The 19,900-nt window shown below is 56.6% G+C and overlaps 1 protein-coding gene across 2 annotated transcripts; it reads right to left on the bottom strand.

Annotated features, from left to right (window-relative positions):
* Nucleotides 1-452: 452 nt before the first annotated feature.
* Nucleotides 453-19,569, bottom strand: LOC144717544 (disintegrin and metalloproteinase domain-containing protein 8-like). 2 transcript variants are annotated; one of them, XM_078592943.1, is made up of 20 exons: nt 19,247-19,569; nt 15,256-15,359; nt 14,726-14,802; nt 14,017-14,095; nt 13,375-13,451; nt 12,849-13,170; nt 12,401-12,472; nt 11,564-11,733; nt 11,256-11,340; nt 10,715-10,863; nt 9,824-10,001; nt 9,453-9,542; nt 8,852-9,047; nt 8,111-8,216; nt 6,811-7,018; nt 6,293-6,370; nt 5,666-5,744; nt 4,747-4,879; nt 2,628-2,943; nt 453-1,524 (listed from the first exon to the last, which is right to left on the bottom strand). In XM_078592943.1, exons 1-20 carry the CDS (start codon nt 19,356-19,358, stop codon nt 1,390-1,392), a joined length of 2,766 nt encoding a protein of 921 aa, XP_078449069.1. In that variant the 5' UTR covers nt 19,359-19,569; the 3' UTR covers nt 453-1,389. The 2 variants fall into 2 exon arrangements, with proteins under 2 accessions (XP_078449069.1, XP_078449068.1); XM_078592942.1 differs by having other exon boundaries at nt 14,726-14,805; nt 19,247-19,567.
* Between the last annotated feature and the right edge of the window lie 331 nt (nt 19,570-19,900).

Raw genomic sequence — 19,900 nt, forward strand, 5'->3', positions numbered from 1 at the left:
CCCCGATTGTTTTTCTGGCAGCCGATTGGCCGGTGTAGCAGGAGCCGTGATGTAAACGCCAGTCCATCTGTACCATCTGGCTGGGACGCGCCACCCACAAACTCCAGGTTTGGCACCAAGCAGTTTCAGAGCCGGTGTGAATCATTTCCTGGAAGTTTATTTTTATGGCTCGGCTGGTGGTGGTGGTGTGATTGTACTCGTGATGTTTCTGATGTCTAATGGTAATGCTGGTTTAGGTAACATCGTTACTTTACATTTCTGACCGCCATGTAATGGTGTTGATGTTTTATAGTGGTCTAAGGTTAGAGAAGTAGTTTATTACTGTGGACTCATTGTTTGGCATCGATGGTGATCAGGGAATTGACGATGTGTATGGTGTTGACGGTGATGTGATGATGTGGTGATGGTCATTCCATTCTGTTTGCGATTTGCACTCGACTCGTCCAAGATAATTGGCATTGATCGAGCATGTTTATTATCATTATTCACGCGTATTTTTGGTCAACAGACTTTCAAACCTCACGGACTCGAACGCAAATTCGCGATTTAAAAAAACCCCATAAATAAAAAAAATTCACTTAGGACCAGTAAACCTTTGCAGACCTCACAGCTGCTTTGTAAAAGCATAAAAAAGGTTAAAAAAGTACTTTCAGAAGACAACACGTCATAGTGAGATCGTGTGGGACCCTCTTGAGGCAAGGCTGGGCTGAGATGATAAATTAATAATTATTTCAGCCTGAGGTGGGGGCCGGTTGGCTGAAAAGAGAAGGGAGTTTTAATGGCCAAAACCAGCACCCTTTAGATACCTGGGTCGATAACCAGGTTCAGCTGCCATTAATTAAACAGCGTAAAGTCGATGTTGCCAATGATAAATACACACTCCAGCCTTGTGAAGAGAGTCTCGCATTCGCCACGAATATTCAAGTAATTTTCAGTCTTCAAAATGGGGACGAGGAGCACGTGGGGCGGGGAACGAACAAACGTCGGAGACGTCACACGGAGGGACGCACTGGTGATGCGGCAAATGGGCCTGGACCGGTGGCGTTTTTAATCGCCAGAAGGGTTGATTATGGTTGATTATGGGTGATTATAGCCAACAAACAAGACCGGTGACGGCATGGCGGCCGAAGGAAGGACCGCGGCCTCTGAGGATGACCACCGCCGTGGAGGTCGAGCGACGGGGCCATCGCGAGTGCATCGGTGAGACGAGACCGATGGGTTTCAGGACTGTGAATAGGTGGCAGTATATCGAGTCCATCCAGCAGTGGTTAGATCACGGCACGTGGTGACGAACAAGTGCCGGCCTTCAGCAGTGGATAGACCATAGCAGATGCTACTGCCGCCAAAAACGACGATGCGTAACAAGAAATAAAATGTGGGGGGAGGGTGTCACCGCGGCCCAACTTTGGGGGGCATGAGCGGTTTGGGGGGCAGCAGTGGCCGGGATGGGCCCCCCCCTCTGATGCCGGTGGAGAGAAGCGGCAGGGGCTTGCAGGGGACGGGCGGGCGGGGCCTGGGCTGTGGCTGTTGGGGAAGAGAAGGGGGTACGGGAGACGACACAAGGGATGAGAATTCTCCACAGATTCGGCATAAATCCCAAGGCTGGGATAGAGCCAGGCTATAACACAACGCATCGCGAACAGTCCTTTTGTCAATCCACTGCTGGATGAGGGCCTCCCCACGCCACGCATGGCGTGGGGGTTATTTGACCACACTTCACGCCGCTCGGAGTGAGTTGACGAGGGTGGGGAGCGTGGCACAGGAATTGGTATTGCTTCACTGCACTTCTACTGACCATGTCTGCCCAAGGCAACGATTGGATTAAAGTCAGGCGTGTAACGTACCAATTGCAGCCAATCCTGAGACTTGTGATACACGTGATCCCTCCTGACCCCTGTAGCCACTGGAGGGCGCTACAGTCTAACTATGTTATGAAAATAAAATAAGATTTTTTAATTATATCTTGTGCGACTGCAGAAAGGTTCATGTCGCTTTTAAATTGAACCAATCTCCCACGTGCTCTATCATAGACCAATCTACCATTCATCAGGCAAGTTCAGCGAGTAAATATTTTGTAAAATTTGTAATAAAAAATTTCACACATCCTTTTCGATGTTTTGTCTGGCTCAATCGTTTTTGCCCCGATTTATATTTGCTTCATTGCTATACTTTTAATAAAATTGTCATTTTGGTGACTCGGGGTCACTGCTGAAAATTTGTATTCCTATCCTGGTCTCTTCAAATTTCGATTTAAAGCTTTCGTGACTGCAGGGATTCATCTTCTTGGTTCTTTCGGTAAAATCACGTAGAAGGGAAGTAATAAAATAATAAAAATAAAACACAATAAAATAAAATAATTCTCACGACGTTTCGGCTACAACGCAAGCAGCCGTCTTCAGGTGTTTTATTTTTATTATTTTATTACTTCCCTTCTACGTGACTTTACCGAAAGAACCAAGAAGGCTGGTCTCTTCAGTTCTCACCTGCATAAATAAAGCAACCAGGTGAGAGCCAGGTGCCCTGTACACATGCCCTGTATACGTGCCACAGGCAGTGTGGCGTGGTGCGAGGACGGGCGTCGGACAAACCACAAAACACCAACCGAACGCGACACGGCCGCTCCTTACCGCTGCCACAGAGGTCGGCGAGGTCGGCGAGGTCGCCGACTTGAGGGGCCGTGGCCTGAACGGAGCCCCGGGAGGAGCGGGGGCAGCCTCGGAGGGACTCTGAAGGAACAACGCGCGTGTCGCAGCGACGGTGCCGGGGGCCGCTGGGGGCGGCGCGGGGAGCGGCGCGGGGAGCGCCGCGGGGAGGGGCAGCCGTTGTTGGGCCGCGTGGTTCGTGCTCGACTTGAAGCGGGGGCTTGAGATGGCCACCGCCGTCGTCGTCTTGGTAACGCTGGCGGTGGCCACCGTCGTCTTGGCAACGCTGGCGGTGCTCCTGCTGCGAGTTGGAAGAGGGGCGAAGCGGCGGAGGTTCATTTTAGTGGTGGACTGTCTGCTGATGAGGCACCACGTGCCGATAACGGTTCGGCATTTTGCTTGTACCTGCCAAATCAAAGCCGTTGAAATTGTGCACTCCCCTGAAGGCCGTTGGGCCGACGGGCTGTGAAATGAATACTTTTATCATTCACGTGGAGGCCAATGATACGTGTGGGAGAGGTATTTGTATGCTCCTCTGTTATGTCTGGAAAATGAGCGTTAGCGAGCGCCTATTAAGGTTGTGCCCAGGTCACTGGCAAACAAGACTCTTATGGTCTCTTGAGTTCTCACCGGGGTTAAACGAAATGTGATTGACTTGTACGCAGGAAGACATTCACACGCACGTGTACACAATCCCTACTCCCCACCACATGTATAAAGACCAAGACAAAGATCCCCTGTATAGCCTTAACAGACTGTCGAGACAAGTGCGAGCACCTATAAAGGCCGGTACGGCACACCAGGGGGCGGGTGGCCAGCGCCACACCCGGCCGCCTTTGTCTCCCTAAAGGTACTCATTTGAGGCTGAGTTGACCGAGCGGAAGCCCAGGACCGGTTCAGATAATCGTCACTGGTGTCGGCCGTGAAAGGGAAGTGAACTCGGGTAGCGCAGTGCACTCACCGGTACACCACCCCCCACCCCCCACATGTACACACAGGTAAGCACAAGTACATGGGCATGCACAACAGCCGCAGACTCAGAGGATGGACTACAGGCAGCCCAGCCTGAATGTTTCAAGCGAGCGCAGGTGTTTCCGTAAAGGGGTCCATGTTTCACAAGCGTAAATAGGGCATGGCTTAAGACCTGGAGTTTCGTCTGGAGCGATAGACCAGGTAACTTCCACACAGCGTTACACAGCTGATGGAAAGATAATACCGTTTGACTCGGAGTGAGACTTCCTCTGTCAAACGAGCTGGTCATGAGCACATTGCCCAGATATGGAACCCTCTCCACTCAACTGCCCAATTGCTCCTGAAAGAGTTGAGGCGGTGGGTATAGTGCTCGATCACGCAACATACCCAGGCATTTGCTATGTTTTAGTGGGCAGTGATTACCAGGGCATCGAGCGTAAAGCAACATGGTTGACCAACAGGAAGCCATCCCTTGACCACAAAAGGCATTGATAAGCCTCTACTGAGAAAATCATGGAAAGAGTTTTTGAACTACAGGGTCAGAACAAAATATTTGAAATCGTGTTAGGGGCCAAAAAAAAACAAATCCTTGTTGCACCCCAAGGTAAATACAAAAACTTGCCAACACCCGGGTCCTTTCAGCCTTACCGGGGCCTGCGCAGCAATTCGAAGGCCCTTATTGATCGTAAACAGAGGGTCACGACCCCTTTAATGGTGTTGTTGGCCCTGACCAGGTTAATAAAAAGGCACACACCTCCGCAAAGACAAACACTCCTATCTAGACAAACAGCTGTCAAGGCAAAGTGGTTGTTGAGGTGAGATTGGCACGGCGCACGGAGGGTGCTTGCAGACTACTCCAAGCTGCCTTTGCCTCCACAGTGCCGATGTTACCACACCGCACCATGTACTCGTTTGTGGCTGAGCCCACCTAAGAGAGGCGCATGACAAGATGTCGCGTCACTCGCCGCAGATGTTAACCGGAGCCCAGAAACCGGGGCCGGTGACTTTCGTGGCGCAGCGTGCAAAACCGCAGCACCGCCGCCGCCACCACACCACCGCCATCAACCACGAAGCGGCAGTGACGTCATTACAGTGTTCGTGCCAGGCTAGGTGCACACACTGGTGCTCTCACCTGTCGTGCTGCTTGTAGCCGATGCTCGTTCTCCTCCGTCGACGGACACACACGGCCGCCACCACCGCTACCACCACCACTGCTACCACCGCCGCCACCACCGCACAGACCACCACCACCACCACTGGCAGCCCTGTGGGGGGCGAAGAGAATGGGAGGTGGGGGTTGGGGGGGGGTTACGGGTCGCAGGAGTAGTAATGGGGGGGGGGCGGCAGGTGGATGGTCAGGAATAGATTTAGTTGATGCAACTGTGTGGGTGTGGACGTACACACGCAACAAAGAGAGAGACACGCTCCCCCCCCCATACAGGATGTTGGGGCAAGTGCTGTTAGCGAGCAGCAGAGGGTGGGTGGCCAGCACCACGCCTTGCCGCCTTTGTCTCCCCAGTGGCGATGTTCACGACACACCGCACCAGGTACTCATTTTTAAGGTCGAGTGGAACTCGGTGGAGGCCCAGGACCGGTTAAAATATCGGTCGCCGATGGCGGCCGCGAGCGGGAATCGAACTCGGGTTGCACACGCGCACACGCTGGAGGCAGCAGCGACGGTTGGTGCATCACTGCACAGATGTGAAACTCCTTGCCCGTGGGTGTTGGGGAGGTGCCATACGGGGATCGAGTGTTGCCCCCTCGCACGTGTGGGCTTTCTCCGGGTGCTATGGCTTTCCTCCCACGTAAACAATAATTGGCCGATAACACCAAAATATATAGAGGACTGCAGAGCTGTGGGGTGGAGGGGGGGGGAATCTGGCGCCGGCTGTTCGCCCGGCTGCCGCCTTTGCCGTTCGTCTGCGGTTTCTCCTGGTGCCTCCGAGTCGTTCTCTCTCCTGGACAGCGAGGATACCGTGCGGCGGCGGCACAGCGTCACCGGTTGAGTTTCCTCTTAACAAGAATAATTGTGAAGGATGAGAGCGTCTCACCTGCTCCACTCGCACGCTCCAGGCAGAACGGAGGCTCCCAGCCGGGTTCGCAGTGACACCTGCGCAGGTTGTTGCACACCTGGGACACGACGCACGCATTCCCATTACTCGGATCGTTAGGGTCGTTTGTGAGCGGTAATCGTGTTCGTGACGAGAGCGGTGATCGTGTTTGTGATGAGGGTCTGCGGCTGACCAACCCTCCACGTGCGGCCTCTGCACCGGGGTTTCCCACACTCCAGTCCTTGCGGCCCAACACTTTCAATCTTTTCATGGTTACCGGGGCTTATCCATTGAAATGTAAATTCAATAGTTGCGCAGTGCACGAGCCGGATAATTGGTAAACACATCCCATCTGACATAGATGGTGATAATACAAATTATGATTGTGTGTGTGTTTGTGTGTGTACGAGTGTACGTGTGCGTCACATATGGTACTCGCTAACAGCACTTGCTTCAACAGCCTGTGAAGGCTAGATGGGGGGCGTCTTTGTGTGTCTGTGGTAAATGAGGAAAAGTCGTCACGGAGCCATGGGTCGCGAGGACTGGAGTGACACAACCGGCTCCTCGAAAGCTCGTCCACACGCGATCCCCACCCCCAAACCCGTGTCGAACACGGTGGTGTCTCACCCCGTGGCCGTTGCACTTGGCCGTGCACTCGTCAGCGCCCAGCGAGCTCACGTCCTGGCACTTCCCAAAGACGCACACCTAGAGCATCCACACAAAGACAAAGAGATCCCCGGTGTAGCCTCAACAGACTGTTGGAGCAAGTTCTATTAGCGAACACATAAGGAGGATGGCACGGCATACATGGGGGTGGGTGGCCAGCACCATGTCCAGCGTACAAAAACAGCCGCCGTTCGCCACGAAGTGGCGGTGACGTCAGCGCGGCGCCTGCGCCGGGCCAGGCGCACTCCGAGGCCAAGTGAAGTGTCGAAGGCTCGCTGACAGGAGGTCACACACAGAGACATCTAGTTCTGATAATAACAATAAATTATCGGTTTACCTGCCACGGGACAAACATCCGTCTGTGGCAGGTCATGTGTACGAGAGTTCGTGGCTATACAAGCCACTCGAACGGATCAACTCCGCGACATCCACTCTCTGCGGGCCGTTCCGAAACTCCCTCGTCGGCGTGATGAGCACACCTTATCGTCGCCGCACTTGGTGCCAGAGAGGACGCTGCCGGCGGGGGGCTCCCCGGCAGTGGGGGGCCGCCCCGAGCGGTCGCTCTCGTGCCCGGCGATCTTGCAGACCGTGAGGGCGGCCCCCCAGGGCACACGCAGGGTGTACGTGACCCCCGTTATGGGGTAGCCCTCCCCCCCCACGCACTGCAGCTTCCCGCATCGCGTGTCCCTGTGGGGGGGGGGGGGGGTAGAAGGGGTGGAGGGTCAGTCGGTAGATCGATGGGGGGAGGGCGGTGGAGGGAGGGGGCCAGCCTCCAATGTCAGTCAGAAATCAAACTCATCTGTTCTCTCCGCAATACATATATTTTATAAATGATGAAGATTTTTACGAATAATTATTATTGCTGTTCTCGTTACTCTAATTAACAATAAGAGTGGCCTTTGCCCATGGACTCCACCAAGTCTTCCTCCTTGCAAGGGGGGTGCCGCTTATACTGGGGGGCGGTCTTGGCCCCCCACGGCCTGCAACAGAGTTCCGCTTCGTGTCGGCAGAAATCGGAGAACCCGGAGAAAACCCATCACCAGAGGGGCGGTTACACACAGATGGATTAAATAATCCATTGTCGATTGGGTTGCAACACCGTAACCCAAACCCGGCAATGCCTGCTGTGCTCTCCCATCTGAGTACGCGACCAGGCCCGAGCAGGCCCGACCAGGCCCGAGCAGGCCCTAGCAGGCCTGTCCAGGCCCTAGCAGGCCCGACCAGGCCTAAACCAGGCCCGACCAGGCCCGAGCAGGCCCTAGCAGGCCTGTCCAGGCCCTAGCAGGCCTGTCCAGGCCCTAGCAGGCCCGACCAGGCCTAAACCAGGCCCGACCAGGCCCGAGCAGGCCTGACCAGGCCTGACCAGGTCCTAGCAGGCCCGACCAGGCCTAAACCAGGCCCGACCTGGCCTGAGCAGGCCCGACCAGGCCCTAGCAGGCCCGACCAGGCCTAAACCAGGCCCGACCTGGCCTGAGCAGGCCCGACCAGGCCCTAGCAGGCCCGACCAGGCCTAAACCAGGCCCGACCTGGCCTGAGCAGGCCCGACCAGGCCCGACCAGGCCCTAGCAGGCCCGACCAGGCCTAAACCAGGCCCGACCTGGCCTGAGCAGGCCCGACCAGGCCCTAGCAGGCCCGACCAGGCCCTAGCAGGCCCGACCAGGCCTAAACCAGGCCCGACCTGGCCTGAGCAGGCCCGACCAGGCCCGAGCAGGCCTGACCAGCCCCGAGCAGGCCCGAGCTTGCTAAGATCTCGAAACTGGGCGGTGGGGGGGGTCTCACCTCTGGGCGCAGGCCACGTAGCCGTGCGTGTCCACGCCGCAGTTGCCGTACTTGTTTCCCTGCACGTTCACGCGCTCGAAGCACACGGCCGGCGCCACGTCCGCACCTACGGCGCACGGCACGGTGTGAGTCTCATGGCCCCTCGTCGCGAGGGCATCCCCTCACCTCGGCCAGTCTCACTCGGCCACCCGCCCACTCACACAGCCTTCAGCTCACCACAACAGACAAATATCCCCCATATAGGCTTAACAGACTGTTGCTGCGAGTATTGTTGGCGAGCACCTATGAAGGCCTGCACGGCAAACGAGGGGGTGGGTGGCTTGTACCATGCCCAGCCGCCTTTGTCTCTCTAGTGGAACAAATTACACATTACACCAGCAGGTACTAATTTGAGGTTGAGTTGACCTAGTGGAGGCCCAGGACCGATTCAGATAATCGTCACTGGTGTTGGCCGTGAGCGGGAATCGAACTCGGGTCACCGGTTTCGTAGCGCAGTGTAGCGCTAACCACCACACTACCGCTCCCCAATCATCTCACCGCACACACACACACACACTCTCTTTCACTCAAGGGAAGGAGGGAAAAGAAGCAATTAAGGGGCATCCCAAAGCGTGAGGTTGAAATGGAAGGGCTTGAGGAGTGGCTTGAAAACAGAAAGGGGGGGTGTGGAGTGGGTGGGGGCAAGGGGGGGCGGTGTAGGGACGGCGACTCCGTGATGTGCGGTGCTCCGGCGGGGCTTACCGGCGCCCCACAGCGAGCGGCACTGCTGGAGCGGCGTGGGGCACGCGCCCGAGTGGCAGAAGGCGGCGCCGCCCTGGCAGGGGGTGCCGTCCGCCATGCGGAGGTTGGGAGGACACGACGGGGCGGCGCCGTCGCACGACTCCGGCAGGTCGCACTCGCTCCGCGCCGGGCGGCACTCCCTGCCCGCCGGTGCCACCTGCGCCAGCGTCGACAACAACCCGGCGAGAGCTTTTACAGAGCGTTCCCCTCCCCCACCACATGGATGGGCTGATGTGGGCAGTTGGGCGGCGGCGGTGTCGTGTGACCGTTTTGCAGGTGTGCGACACCGACGAATGAGGATGGTGGTCGTGGGTGACAAACTGCTGTTGTCTTCCCACAAAGTGGTGCTCACTTTAGTGATCACCGAGGAATGATGATGATTATGAACTAGATTTTGAAATCATGACCTTCTAATTGTGAGTTCGGTAAGATGGCCATAAAACTACCCAGATGCTGCATCATCACCATCGTCATCGTCGTCATCGTCGTCACCGTCATCATCGTCATCGTAATCATCGTCATCGCCATGATCGCCGTCGTCAGCACCCGGTTGCTCTCCCACCTTGCAGCTGTCGCAGCAGGCCCCGTGCGCGCACTCGGCCCCGGGCTGCAGGCGGCAGGTGAGCGGATCGCAGCAGGGGTTGGTGCACTCCTGCGGAGACACACGAGACCGCGGCTCATCCACATCAGCCCTCTGTGTGTGCGATTGTCCGTCAATTCGTGTGTCGGTCCATCCCACAGTCTCGCCGCCCGTCCATGCAGCTTGACAATCCATCCGAGTGTCCGTCCGTGTATTCATCTATCACAAATGTCCATCCGTCCATCCTTCCGTGTGTACATCCATCCATACATCTGTCCCGACATCTGTCCAACTGTCCACGCATTTCTCCGCCCGTGTGTCCGTCCCGTCCGTCCATCCGTGCGTCCGCAAACCTCGGCGGTGCCGCAGTCACACTCCTCTCCGGGCTCCAGGAAGAGGTTGCCGCAGACAGAGCCGCCGTAGACTTCGCCGGGCGCCGGCGGGGACAGCAGGCACTCGGCGAGCCCCGTTAGGAGGAAGTTGCGCAGGTCCCCCTGGCTGCAGCTGCTGAACTCGAGCGGGAACAGCGAGCTGAGCGGCACAAAGACAACAGATCTCCCGTGTAGCCATTGCAGACCGATGGGACAAGCGCCGTTTGCGAGCATCAACTAAAAGTTCATCGGGCGTGGGCGAAGGCACGCCTGCCGCAGCTTTACGTGGCGGCGGGGAGGTGGGGGGCGATGCTGGCCATTATGACCCATTAAGGCCGTTACGACCCACTAGGGGCCCCGCCGACAGACTCTGAAATTCAGATCGAGGATGCACGAGAGGAGGCCGTGTGGCCCAGAGGTCAGCGACGCTGGGCCGGCACCGCTTCGGTCGCCCACTGCGATTAAGCAGAGTGCTCGAGTGCAGCGAGTGGATTGAACCGTGTACTCGGTGGTCTCAGCCTGGTCACCAATTACTGCACGCAAAAAAATAACCCACAGTTAAATTTCATTCCGCGTTTCCAATTGCCAAAATTCCAGCTCGGAGAAATGTCGGTTTGACCGTTATATATATTTATATATATAGATAGCGCTGCCCTCTACCGTGCAGACCAGAGGTCGCTGGAGTGCTCTCGGAGGTAGCTCTGCGGTATCCGGTTCTGTGGGTCTCTACGCACCGCTGGGAGAGAGTTCCCAACGGATTCGTCGACTCGTGGCAACGCGACGCCGATATCGATGGCGCAATATGGCGGGCGGGCGGGCGAAGGGGCGCAATGAAGCAATGATTGATTGGTTTATCGCGTCAGCGACTCGTACCCGAGTCCGGGAGAGAGGAGGCAGCCGCCGCGCTCCTCGGGCGTGGCACACACGCAGCCCCGCTCCGCCAGGTCATGCGTCATGCCCAGGTTGTGCCCCATCTCGTGCGCCATCGTCGTGGCGACGCCTACCGCGCTCGCGTGGTGGTCCTGCCAACGGGGGGGCGGGGGGGGGGGTTTGGAGAAGAGCCACGATATTAGAATCTTCATTATGATGGTGCAAAGAAAGAGGAATCGATGTGGTGCACGACGCGGAAAATGACAACGTGACAGCACTGGTCCTTAGGAAAAAACGTCACTGTTAGAATGAGAGAGCAGACGGCGAAGGTGGCGGCGATCGACGAGTCGACGAGAGAAGCGCGGCCGAGGCAGAGGGGACACCCCGAGGACGGACGCCGAGGATGTGGCACGAGGAGTCGTGCGCACGGGGGGGGGGGGGGGGGATGTTGGACTGCCGTAGCGCTGCAAGCGGAGCGACGTGGATACTGAGAGAAAGAGCGGCCGCCCTCACCAACCACCCCCCAACCCCCCCCACCACGCACCTGATTGATGGCACCAGACTGGCGGATGGAGCACATGCCCGAGATGGGAGCCAGGCCCACGGTGTCACCGACAAAGTCCATCCCGCTGTGGAGACGACACAAGGGGGAGACACAAGGGGGAAGGGGAGTGAGATGGCGTCACTCACCTCGCGTCCACGCCCACCACAGGCTGTGCGCGCGTTGATGAGATTGTAATTTTTTTTATTGTTTTGTTTTATTCTGGCACTGCGTGGGATCCACAGCCACGGTGGAGGGTGGGGGGTGGTGGGAGGTGGTCGGGGCGGAGTGACGTCGGCAACGCGACTCACGTGAGGAGCTGCGTGTTGTCGTGGCGCTTGCGTGGCACGAGGTGGAGGAAGCGCCAGTCCAGAAAGCGGTCGAGGGTGAGCTTGGGGTCGGAGGTGATGGGCGCCTTGTCCTCGTGGGTCCACACCTCCAGCCCCACGAGCGCCACGCGGATGTTGAGCGGGCGGTAGAGCTACAGGCCGCCGGGAGAAATCACCGTCATCGGCAGAAGCCGGACGAACGCTTCTCAAAAGCCGTTGCCGTCTCTCACGATCGTGCGTCCGGTACCCGCACGCCACGGGCCGGTTGCCACTCCTCCGGTTCTCTCAACCGATGACCGCGGTGCTCTGCTAGCCGTGCCGCGACCCGGCCACACTGCCATTTGTTCCCTCCGTCGCCGCGGTCGCAGGCACGCGACTCTCCACGCCCCCTCGTCATTATATTAACGGGCATTTATTGACGCCGTTCGTTCACGAGCCGGGAGCGGATCCAGCGGTTGGGAGTGCAAGGGGTTGATGGATCACGCGGAGATTTACAAAACTCACAAACCTCACCGGGTCTACGAAGGGGCCAGGAGATGGCAACACCGGAAGTGCGTTCCTTGAACCCATCTGTGTGGACCTTTGAGTATTTACCCTCCTTTGTATCACACGTGGCGAGCTCTCTCTGGCTGCGCTGGCTCCCTAACGCACGCACGGCACTGAACACTCCCTCGTTCTTTTTTTTTTACATCGCCGTCATCGCGTGGCGCATCGGCTCAGTGGTCAGCACGTCCGGCACCATGAGGCCGGCTAGCCCGAGTTTGAGTCACAGCCACGGCTGACCATGGGCACCGTCACGCGATCGCGGCGCCGGCTCACCTTGTCCACGTGGTTCGTGATCTCTAGAACGCGCTGGCGCACCCGCTGCATGTCGCGCCCCAACTTGATGAACTGGACACAACGACAACAACCGACACAACAAAAACGGCGGTGGAAGGCGTGAGGTGGGGGACGAACGGGCGGCGTTCCTGACGAAACGGCTGGCACGCAACGCGGTGGCGACGGTGGAGACCACTTGCAACGACTTATTTTTTTTTGGCCAAAAAAAAGTCTCCGTCGGTTAATCGTCCCCCGACAGCGATTTGGCGCAGGCCCAGCCGCCATGCGGCGAGCAAGGTGGCGGCAACGCCAACGACGGTCTACGGAGGATTGCAACGATCGTAATGACGACGACTATTACGACGACGACGATGACGACGAACGAACTCGGCGTGAACCGGTGTAATTAACGGGCGGCGTAACGAACGGCGGTGAGCGTGCGCCGCACCTCGGCGTTGTCCACCACGATGACCAGCGAGATGTATTTGGTGTCGGACAGCAGCGCCCGCTGCACCTCGGTGACGGGCGCCACCATTGCCGCCACGCGGGGGCGGCCCGGCTGCAATGGCGGCGACCACGGCGACGCATCGCGGTGACGATAACGAGGAGGAGGAAGGGACGACGTTGGAGGGGAGGGCGCCGCGTCCGCGACCCCGCAGGTGGCGTGGGGCTCGGCGGAGCGGCGGACGCGCGACGAGGTGTGCTCCCCCGAGGAGGAGCCGGGGAGCGGCTCCACCACGTAGCTCCCGTGGGAGACACGGAGGAGACCGCTGTTGGTGGGGGCAGGGCGGGAGGAGGGTGAGGTCAGGGTGAGGGCCAGCGGGGGTAGGGCTAGATGCAGGGTTAGTGTCTGGTTGGGCTCGGGGTAGGGTTAGTGTCTGGTTGTGTTAGGGCTAGACGCAGGGCGAGTGTCTGGTTGACCACGGTATCAACTCGACCACCTGGTCCCGTGCGAAGCCACTGTTGTGCCTTACCGGAGGCCGTCGCAGGTGCTGAGGCTGACAGAGGAGCCCGGCTCCCCCTCCACGTGGCCCTGGTAGAGGCAGTGGCTCTGCGAATGGAAGGAACAGGGCACGATTGGAGAGCTCCGTGAGATTTCACAATCGGACGTGATGGATGACGGCCTTCTTTCCCAAGCCTCCCCCCTCTCATGGTCCTGCGGTGGAACAATCCACAGATTGTTCCACCACATTTCGTCGCTATATCTCCATTGGGGGCTGGGCCTCCCAGATGCGTTCTCTCCCTCGACTGCCACTCCGTCGTTATTCCTGGTCAAGCCAAGCCCGCTCGCTCGCATCACAATGGTGTCTCGATGCCAATTAATTAAGCAGGGAAGTCACACCGAGGCTCAAGACTCCCAATCAGGAGGGTCCTGCTGCATTGGAATGTCTGACCACTACTTCCATTCAGGAGATTTTGGCTTCACGTGGGACCACCCAGTAAGCACCCACCACCATGCACACGAGCCGGGAAAACACTCAAGAGCTCCGCACGGGATGGATTCAAGAGTTCGCTGCCGCACTCTTGACGTCCCGTGGCCACCTCTCGGCAGCCTCCGTGGCCCCGGGCCACGGACGAAAAAACTGAAAGGGAACTTCCGAGGATTATCAACTCACCCGTTCCACCGTCGTGTTCGTCACCGGCGTCCCGTCGGCCAGGTAGTGGAACTCCGTGTAGTCTTGCGACATCAGCTCCCTGGAGACGAGCCAAGTTCGACACCAGTCACAGGTGTCCAGGACGAATGTGCGAGGCTCGTAACGACGCAGCGGCTCGTCGATTCGATGCCACTCCACGAACATTTACCGCCGCGGCACGGGGCCCGGTAAACAACTTGGTGTGTGAATGCGCAGCGCTCCCTCCCCATCCCTCCCTCCCCCTCCCTCCCTCTTCCTCCCTCCCTCTCCCTCTCTGCCATTGGCCGGCAGCCTCTCACTGAGCGCACGCTCGGCTTGCGCCCGATTGGCCGGATGCTTGGCGCTCAAATCGGATTGGCCAGGGGATCCCAAGGGTGGAAGCCCCGGGAATTTCAAATTGTAATTGGGGGGGCTGCAGGGGGGTGGGGGGTCGGTTGAAGACCGGTTAAGGGGTTTAAAGGGGAGGGTGCCGACGACGATGTTGATGACAATGAACCCTGGTGAACCGGTGTAATTTAAACTAGAAACTTTTTTTAATCACCAGGTAAGGCCCACGGAGCTATGTAAAAAAATCCACGTGACCACGGTGAAAGAGACGTGCAAATATACAGCAGCAGTCGTCAGGGTCAGGATCGAACCCACGACCTCCTGTATAACAGGCGAGGTAATTGACAGCAGCGCGACTCCTCACCGGTTCCTCCGCAGCGCCACCACAGCGTCCCGGCCCCCGACCCGCACCGCGTATCGCGCCTGGTCGGGCCAGCGACCCTGCTGAGTACAAGAAGGGGACACGCACGTGGTCACGTGGTCAGTCGCAGCAAGCACGTGGTCCCGTGAACCCATCATCCGTGCAGACCTCTAGCTCCAGACCGCGGTCTGGGGATCGAACTCAGGTCGCCAAGGTCATAGCGCAGTGCACCAACCTCCGTGCCACTGCTCCGTCCCGTAACACTATCAACACGTGTAAATTGAAAAGAATCGATTTGCGTAACGGACTGCGATCGCAAGGATTAATTATGATCGGGGATTACAACGGCAGCCGCTGTCTGTCTGGAATTTACGATATAGGGGAATATTTCTGCCTGTGGCTAGCGAGAGTGTGACGGACGATGTGGATGTGGAGTGGACCTACTGGTGCTGGAAGACGTCTGTGGCTAGTGAGAGAGTGACGGACGAGTGGATGTGGAGTGGACGTGGAGTGGACGTGATGTGGATGTGGACCTGCTGGTGCTGGGGGACGTCGCGACGACTCCGCGACTCCTCCAGGATTCTGGGCAGGAAGACATCTTCCTGGGATAGGTGGATCACCGGAGCGTGGCTCCTACCTGCACGCCATCACCGATACATCGCCACACTCCATCACCGAACCATCACCACACTATCATCACTACCAGACATCACCCCAGCACCAACTATATTTTATCCCACCATCATCACTATCACCATCAATTATCACCAACACTCACCACACCAAACCAACAGAGCGCACATCACCGCACCCATCACATCATCATACACCATCATATCATCATACACCATCACCAAACCCATGATGTCATCATACACCATCACCACACCCATCACATCATCATACACCATCACCAAACCCATGACGTCATCATACACCATCACCAAACCCATCACGTCATCATCATACACCATCACTGCATCACCCATCGTCATCATCATACACCATCACTGAACTAAACCAAGTGTCCCACACCATCTCAAAACCATCCACACGATCGCCAAACCCATCATCTCACAGCATCACCGACCCATCATCCTGCACCGTAGTGACACAATAACAAACACATTTGTAATAGACGTGTGCGCGATGGGTATGCAGAGTACACAGAGTGGGGAGCGGTGGTGCAGTGGTTAGTGCATGGGGCTAGCAACCCAGCAACAGAGGTCAACTGCCGCTCAAGGTTAATATCGGAGACGAAGTCTGAACCAGTCCTGGGCCTCCACTAGATCGACTCGGCCGTCAATGAGTACCTGGTGCGGTGTGCAGATATCAGCGCTGGGGAGACAAAGGCTGCCGGGCGTGGCCTTCAAAGAGGCTTACCGACTGCACTTTCCCCAACAGGCTATAATACACGGGGGATATTTGTCTTTGTACATGAATACACACGTGTTCCCATGGTACATCTACACACGTGCGCTCTTACGCACAAACGGGCACCACCCATTGCACAAAGACAAAGGCCCCTGGTCCCTGGATAGTCTCGCATACAGTATGCTCCTGATAAGGAGCCATGAGCCTGGGTAAACAGGCGTCATCATGATACAAGACAAAGACCCCCCCAGTGTAGCCTCTCACAGACTGTAGGGGCAAGTGCTGCTACTATGAAGGCCGGCACGGTACACGAGGGGTGGGTGGCCAGCCACTACGCCCGGCCGCCTTTGTCTCCCCAGTGGCGACATTTACACATCGCACCAGGTACAAATTTGAGGCTGAGTCCATCTAGGGGAGGCCCAGGACCAGTTCAGATAATCGTCACTCACACACAGCTCCACTACATCACACACACACACAGCTACAACCACACACAGCTACACACACAGCCACACACCCAGCTACACACACACAGCTACAACACACACACAGTTACACAACACACACTACACGGCTACACACACACACGGCTACACACACACGGCTACACAACACACACGGCTACCACACACAGCTACAACACACACAGCTACAACACACACAACACACACAGCTACACACTGCTACACACACAGCTACACACTTACACACACACACCACACACACACAGCAACAACACACACAGCCACACAACACACACACACAGCTACAACACACACAGCCACACAACACACACACACAGCTACAACACACACAGCCACACAACACACACACACAGCTACAACACACACAGCCACACACACAGCTACACACTACACACACACAGCTACACACTACACACACACAGCTACACACACACAGCTACACACTACACACACACACAGCTACACACTACACAACACACAGCTACAACACACACACACAGCTACACACACACATACAGCTACACATACACAGCTACACAACTCACACACACACCACACACTACACACACAGCTACAACACACACAACACACAGCTACACACACACAACACACACACTACACACACACACTACACACACACAGCTACAACACACACAACACACACAGCTACACACACACACAACACAAACAGCTACACACACACCTACACAACACACAGCTACACAACACACACACACTACACACACACACAGCTACACAGCTACACAGCTACACAACTCACACACACACCACACACTACACACACAGCCACACACACAGCTATACACACACACAGCTATACACACACACAGCTACACAACTCACACACAGCTACACAACTCACACACAGCTACACACACACAGCTACACAACTCACACACACACAACACACACAGCTACAACACACACAGCTAGACACACACAACACACACAGCTACACACTACACACACACAGCTACACACTACACACACACAGCTACACAACTCACACACACAGCTACACACTACACACACACAGCTACACAACTCACACACACAGCTACACACACACACTACACACACACAGCTACACAACTCACACACACAGCTACACACACACACTACACACACACAGCTACACACACACACTACACACACACAGCTACACAACTCACACACACAGCTACACACACACACTGCTACACACACACTACACACACACAGCTACACAACTCACACACACACTACACACACACAGCTACACACACACACTATACACACACAGCTACACAACTCACACACACAGCTACACACACACAGCTACACAAACAGCTACACACACACACTACACACACACAGCTACACAACTCACACACACAGCTACACACACACAGCTACACACACACAGCTACACAACTCACACACACAGCTACACAACTCACACACACACTACACACACACAGCTACACACTACACACACACAGCTACACAACTCACACACACAGCTACACACACACAGCTACACACACAGCTACACAACTCACACACACAGCTACACACACACACAACACAAACAGCTACACACACACACAACACAAACAGCTACACACACACACTACACACACACAGCTACACAACTCACACACACAGACGCCTCCGTGCGAGCCGACACAGCGGGCGATTTGTAGCGGAGCGGAGTGGCCGACTCTCCCCACGTTTGTCTACGATCAGGCCACCCGGCATATCGAACGTACTCAGTTTGGGCTGAGTTGACCTACGCGCAGCCCGCGACGGTGAATCGCAGTTAACTTGTACAGTGGAGGCGACGGGGCGGACAGCAAAAGCGAACTTCCCATCGCTCCGCAAATAGCGACACGAGGCACCACACACGGACACGATCCATCCACGGTCCCCACGATCACCACGAACCACACAATCCCCACGGCCGCCGCTGCACCGATCCACGTGAATCCGTCCACAATCGCGAGTTCCCGGTCCCGCGCCGCTCGACCCCCATCATCATCATCAACATCATCAACATCACCATCATCACCATCATCAACATCATCACCATCATCATCAACATCATCACCAACATCATCAACATCAACATCATCACCACCATCAACATAATCAACATCACCACCATCAACATAATCAACATCATCACCATTATCACCATTACCACCACCAACATCATCACCATCAGCATCAACATCACCATCAACAATATCATCACCATCAACATCATCAACATCATCACCATCGTCGTCTTCGTCGTTCACTTCTCTCGAGTTTCTCGTCCGATTGGGGGGCCGTGGGGGGGGGGGCTCAAGGGCTGTCGATTGCGCCCCCCACAGCGGCCGCCGTCTCAGCCGAGTTCCATTCGCGGCCACGGCGGTCTGGGGACGTCTCGCGTCGCCTCTCTCCTTGAGCCCCCCCCCCCCCCCCGGGGTTGCTGACCCACGTGGTGAAGTATGGTCAAACAGGGAGGAAACGCTCATCCAGCGGTGGATTGACGAGGGGGGGGCAAGGGGTGGGTGACTGTAATTCATTGACTCATACGCAGCGCGTTAATTATAAAACACAGCAACATTTGTGTTTAAAGATTGCTGTTCCTTCAGATGTGATTCAAGCACGCGCTTACCGCTAGCAGCTGGTGTCCGTGACCTCGTTGCGACGGCACCGATGATGTGGATGAGGATGAGGGTGGCGATGGGGTTCGGGAGGCGATGGTGGTGATGATGTAGGAATCTCATTCCTCGGGAAGATGAAGAAGCGATGATCGCTCGCTCCCTCGCTCGCTCTCGTTCAGGCCTCGTCTCAGCCGGGAGCGTTCACCGAATGAGCCTTCACCATCATCATCCCCACTGCCACCACCACCACCACGGGCGGTACCAGTGGGTGGTGACTCCTCGTGGTGGTGGTGGAGGGAGGGAGGGAATGGGCCAAGTTCTGTAATTTACAAAACCGCGAGACAAAGACAAAGATCCCCCGTATAGCCTTCAACAGACTGCTGGGGCAAATGCTGTTAGCGAGCAGCACCAGTGAAGGCCGGCACCGTGGCACACGAGGGGCTGGGTGGCCAGTACCACGCCCGGCCGCCTTTGTCTCCCCAGTAGCGATGTTTACTACACACCGCACCAGGTACTTATTTGAGGCTGAGTCGACCAAGGAGAGGCCCAGGACCGGTTCAGATAAGAATCGTCAACGATGGTGTTGGTGGCCGTGAGTGGAATTCGAACTCGGGTCGCCAGGTTCGTATCGTAGAGCGCCATCCGTTACACCACTGCACCCCCCA

The sequence above is a fragment of the Lampetra planeri genome, chromosome 4, assembly GCF_965212315.1.
Source record: "Lampetra planeri chromosome 4, kcLamPlan1.2.h2, whole genome shotgun sequence".
NCBI classification, from domain to species: domain Eukaryota; kingdom Metazoa; phylum Chordata; class Hyperoartia; order Petromyzontiformes; family Petromyzontidae; genus Lampetra; species Lampetra planeri.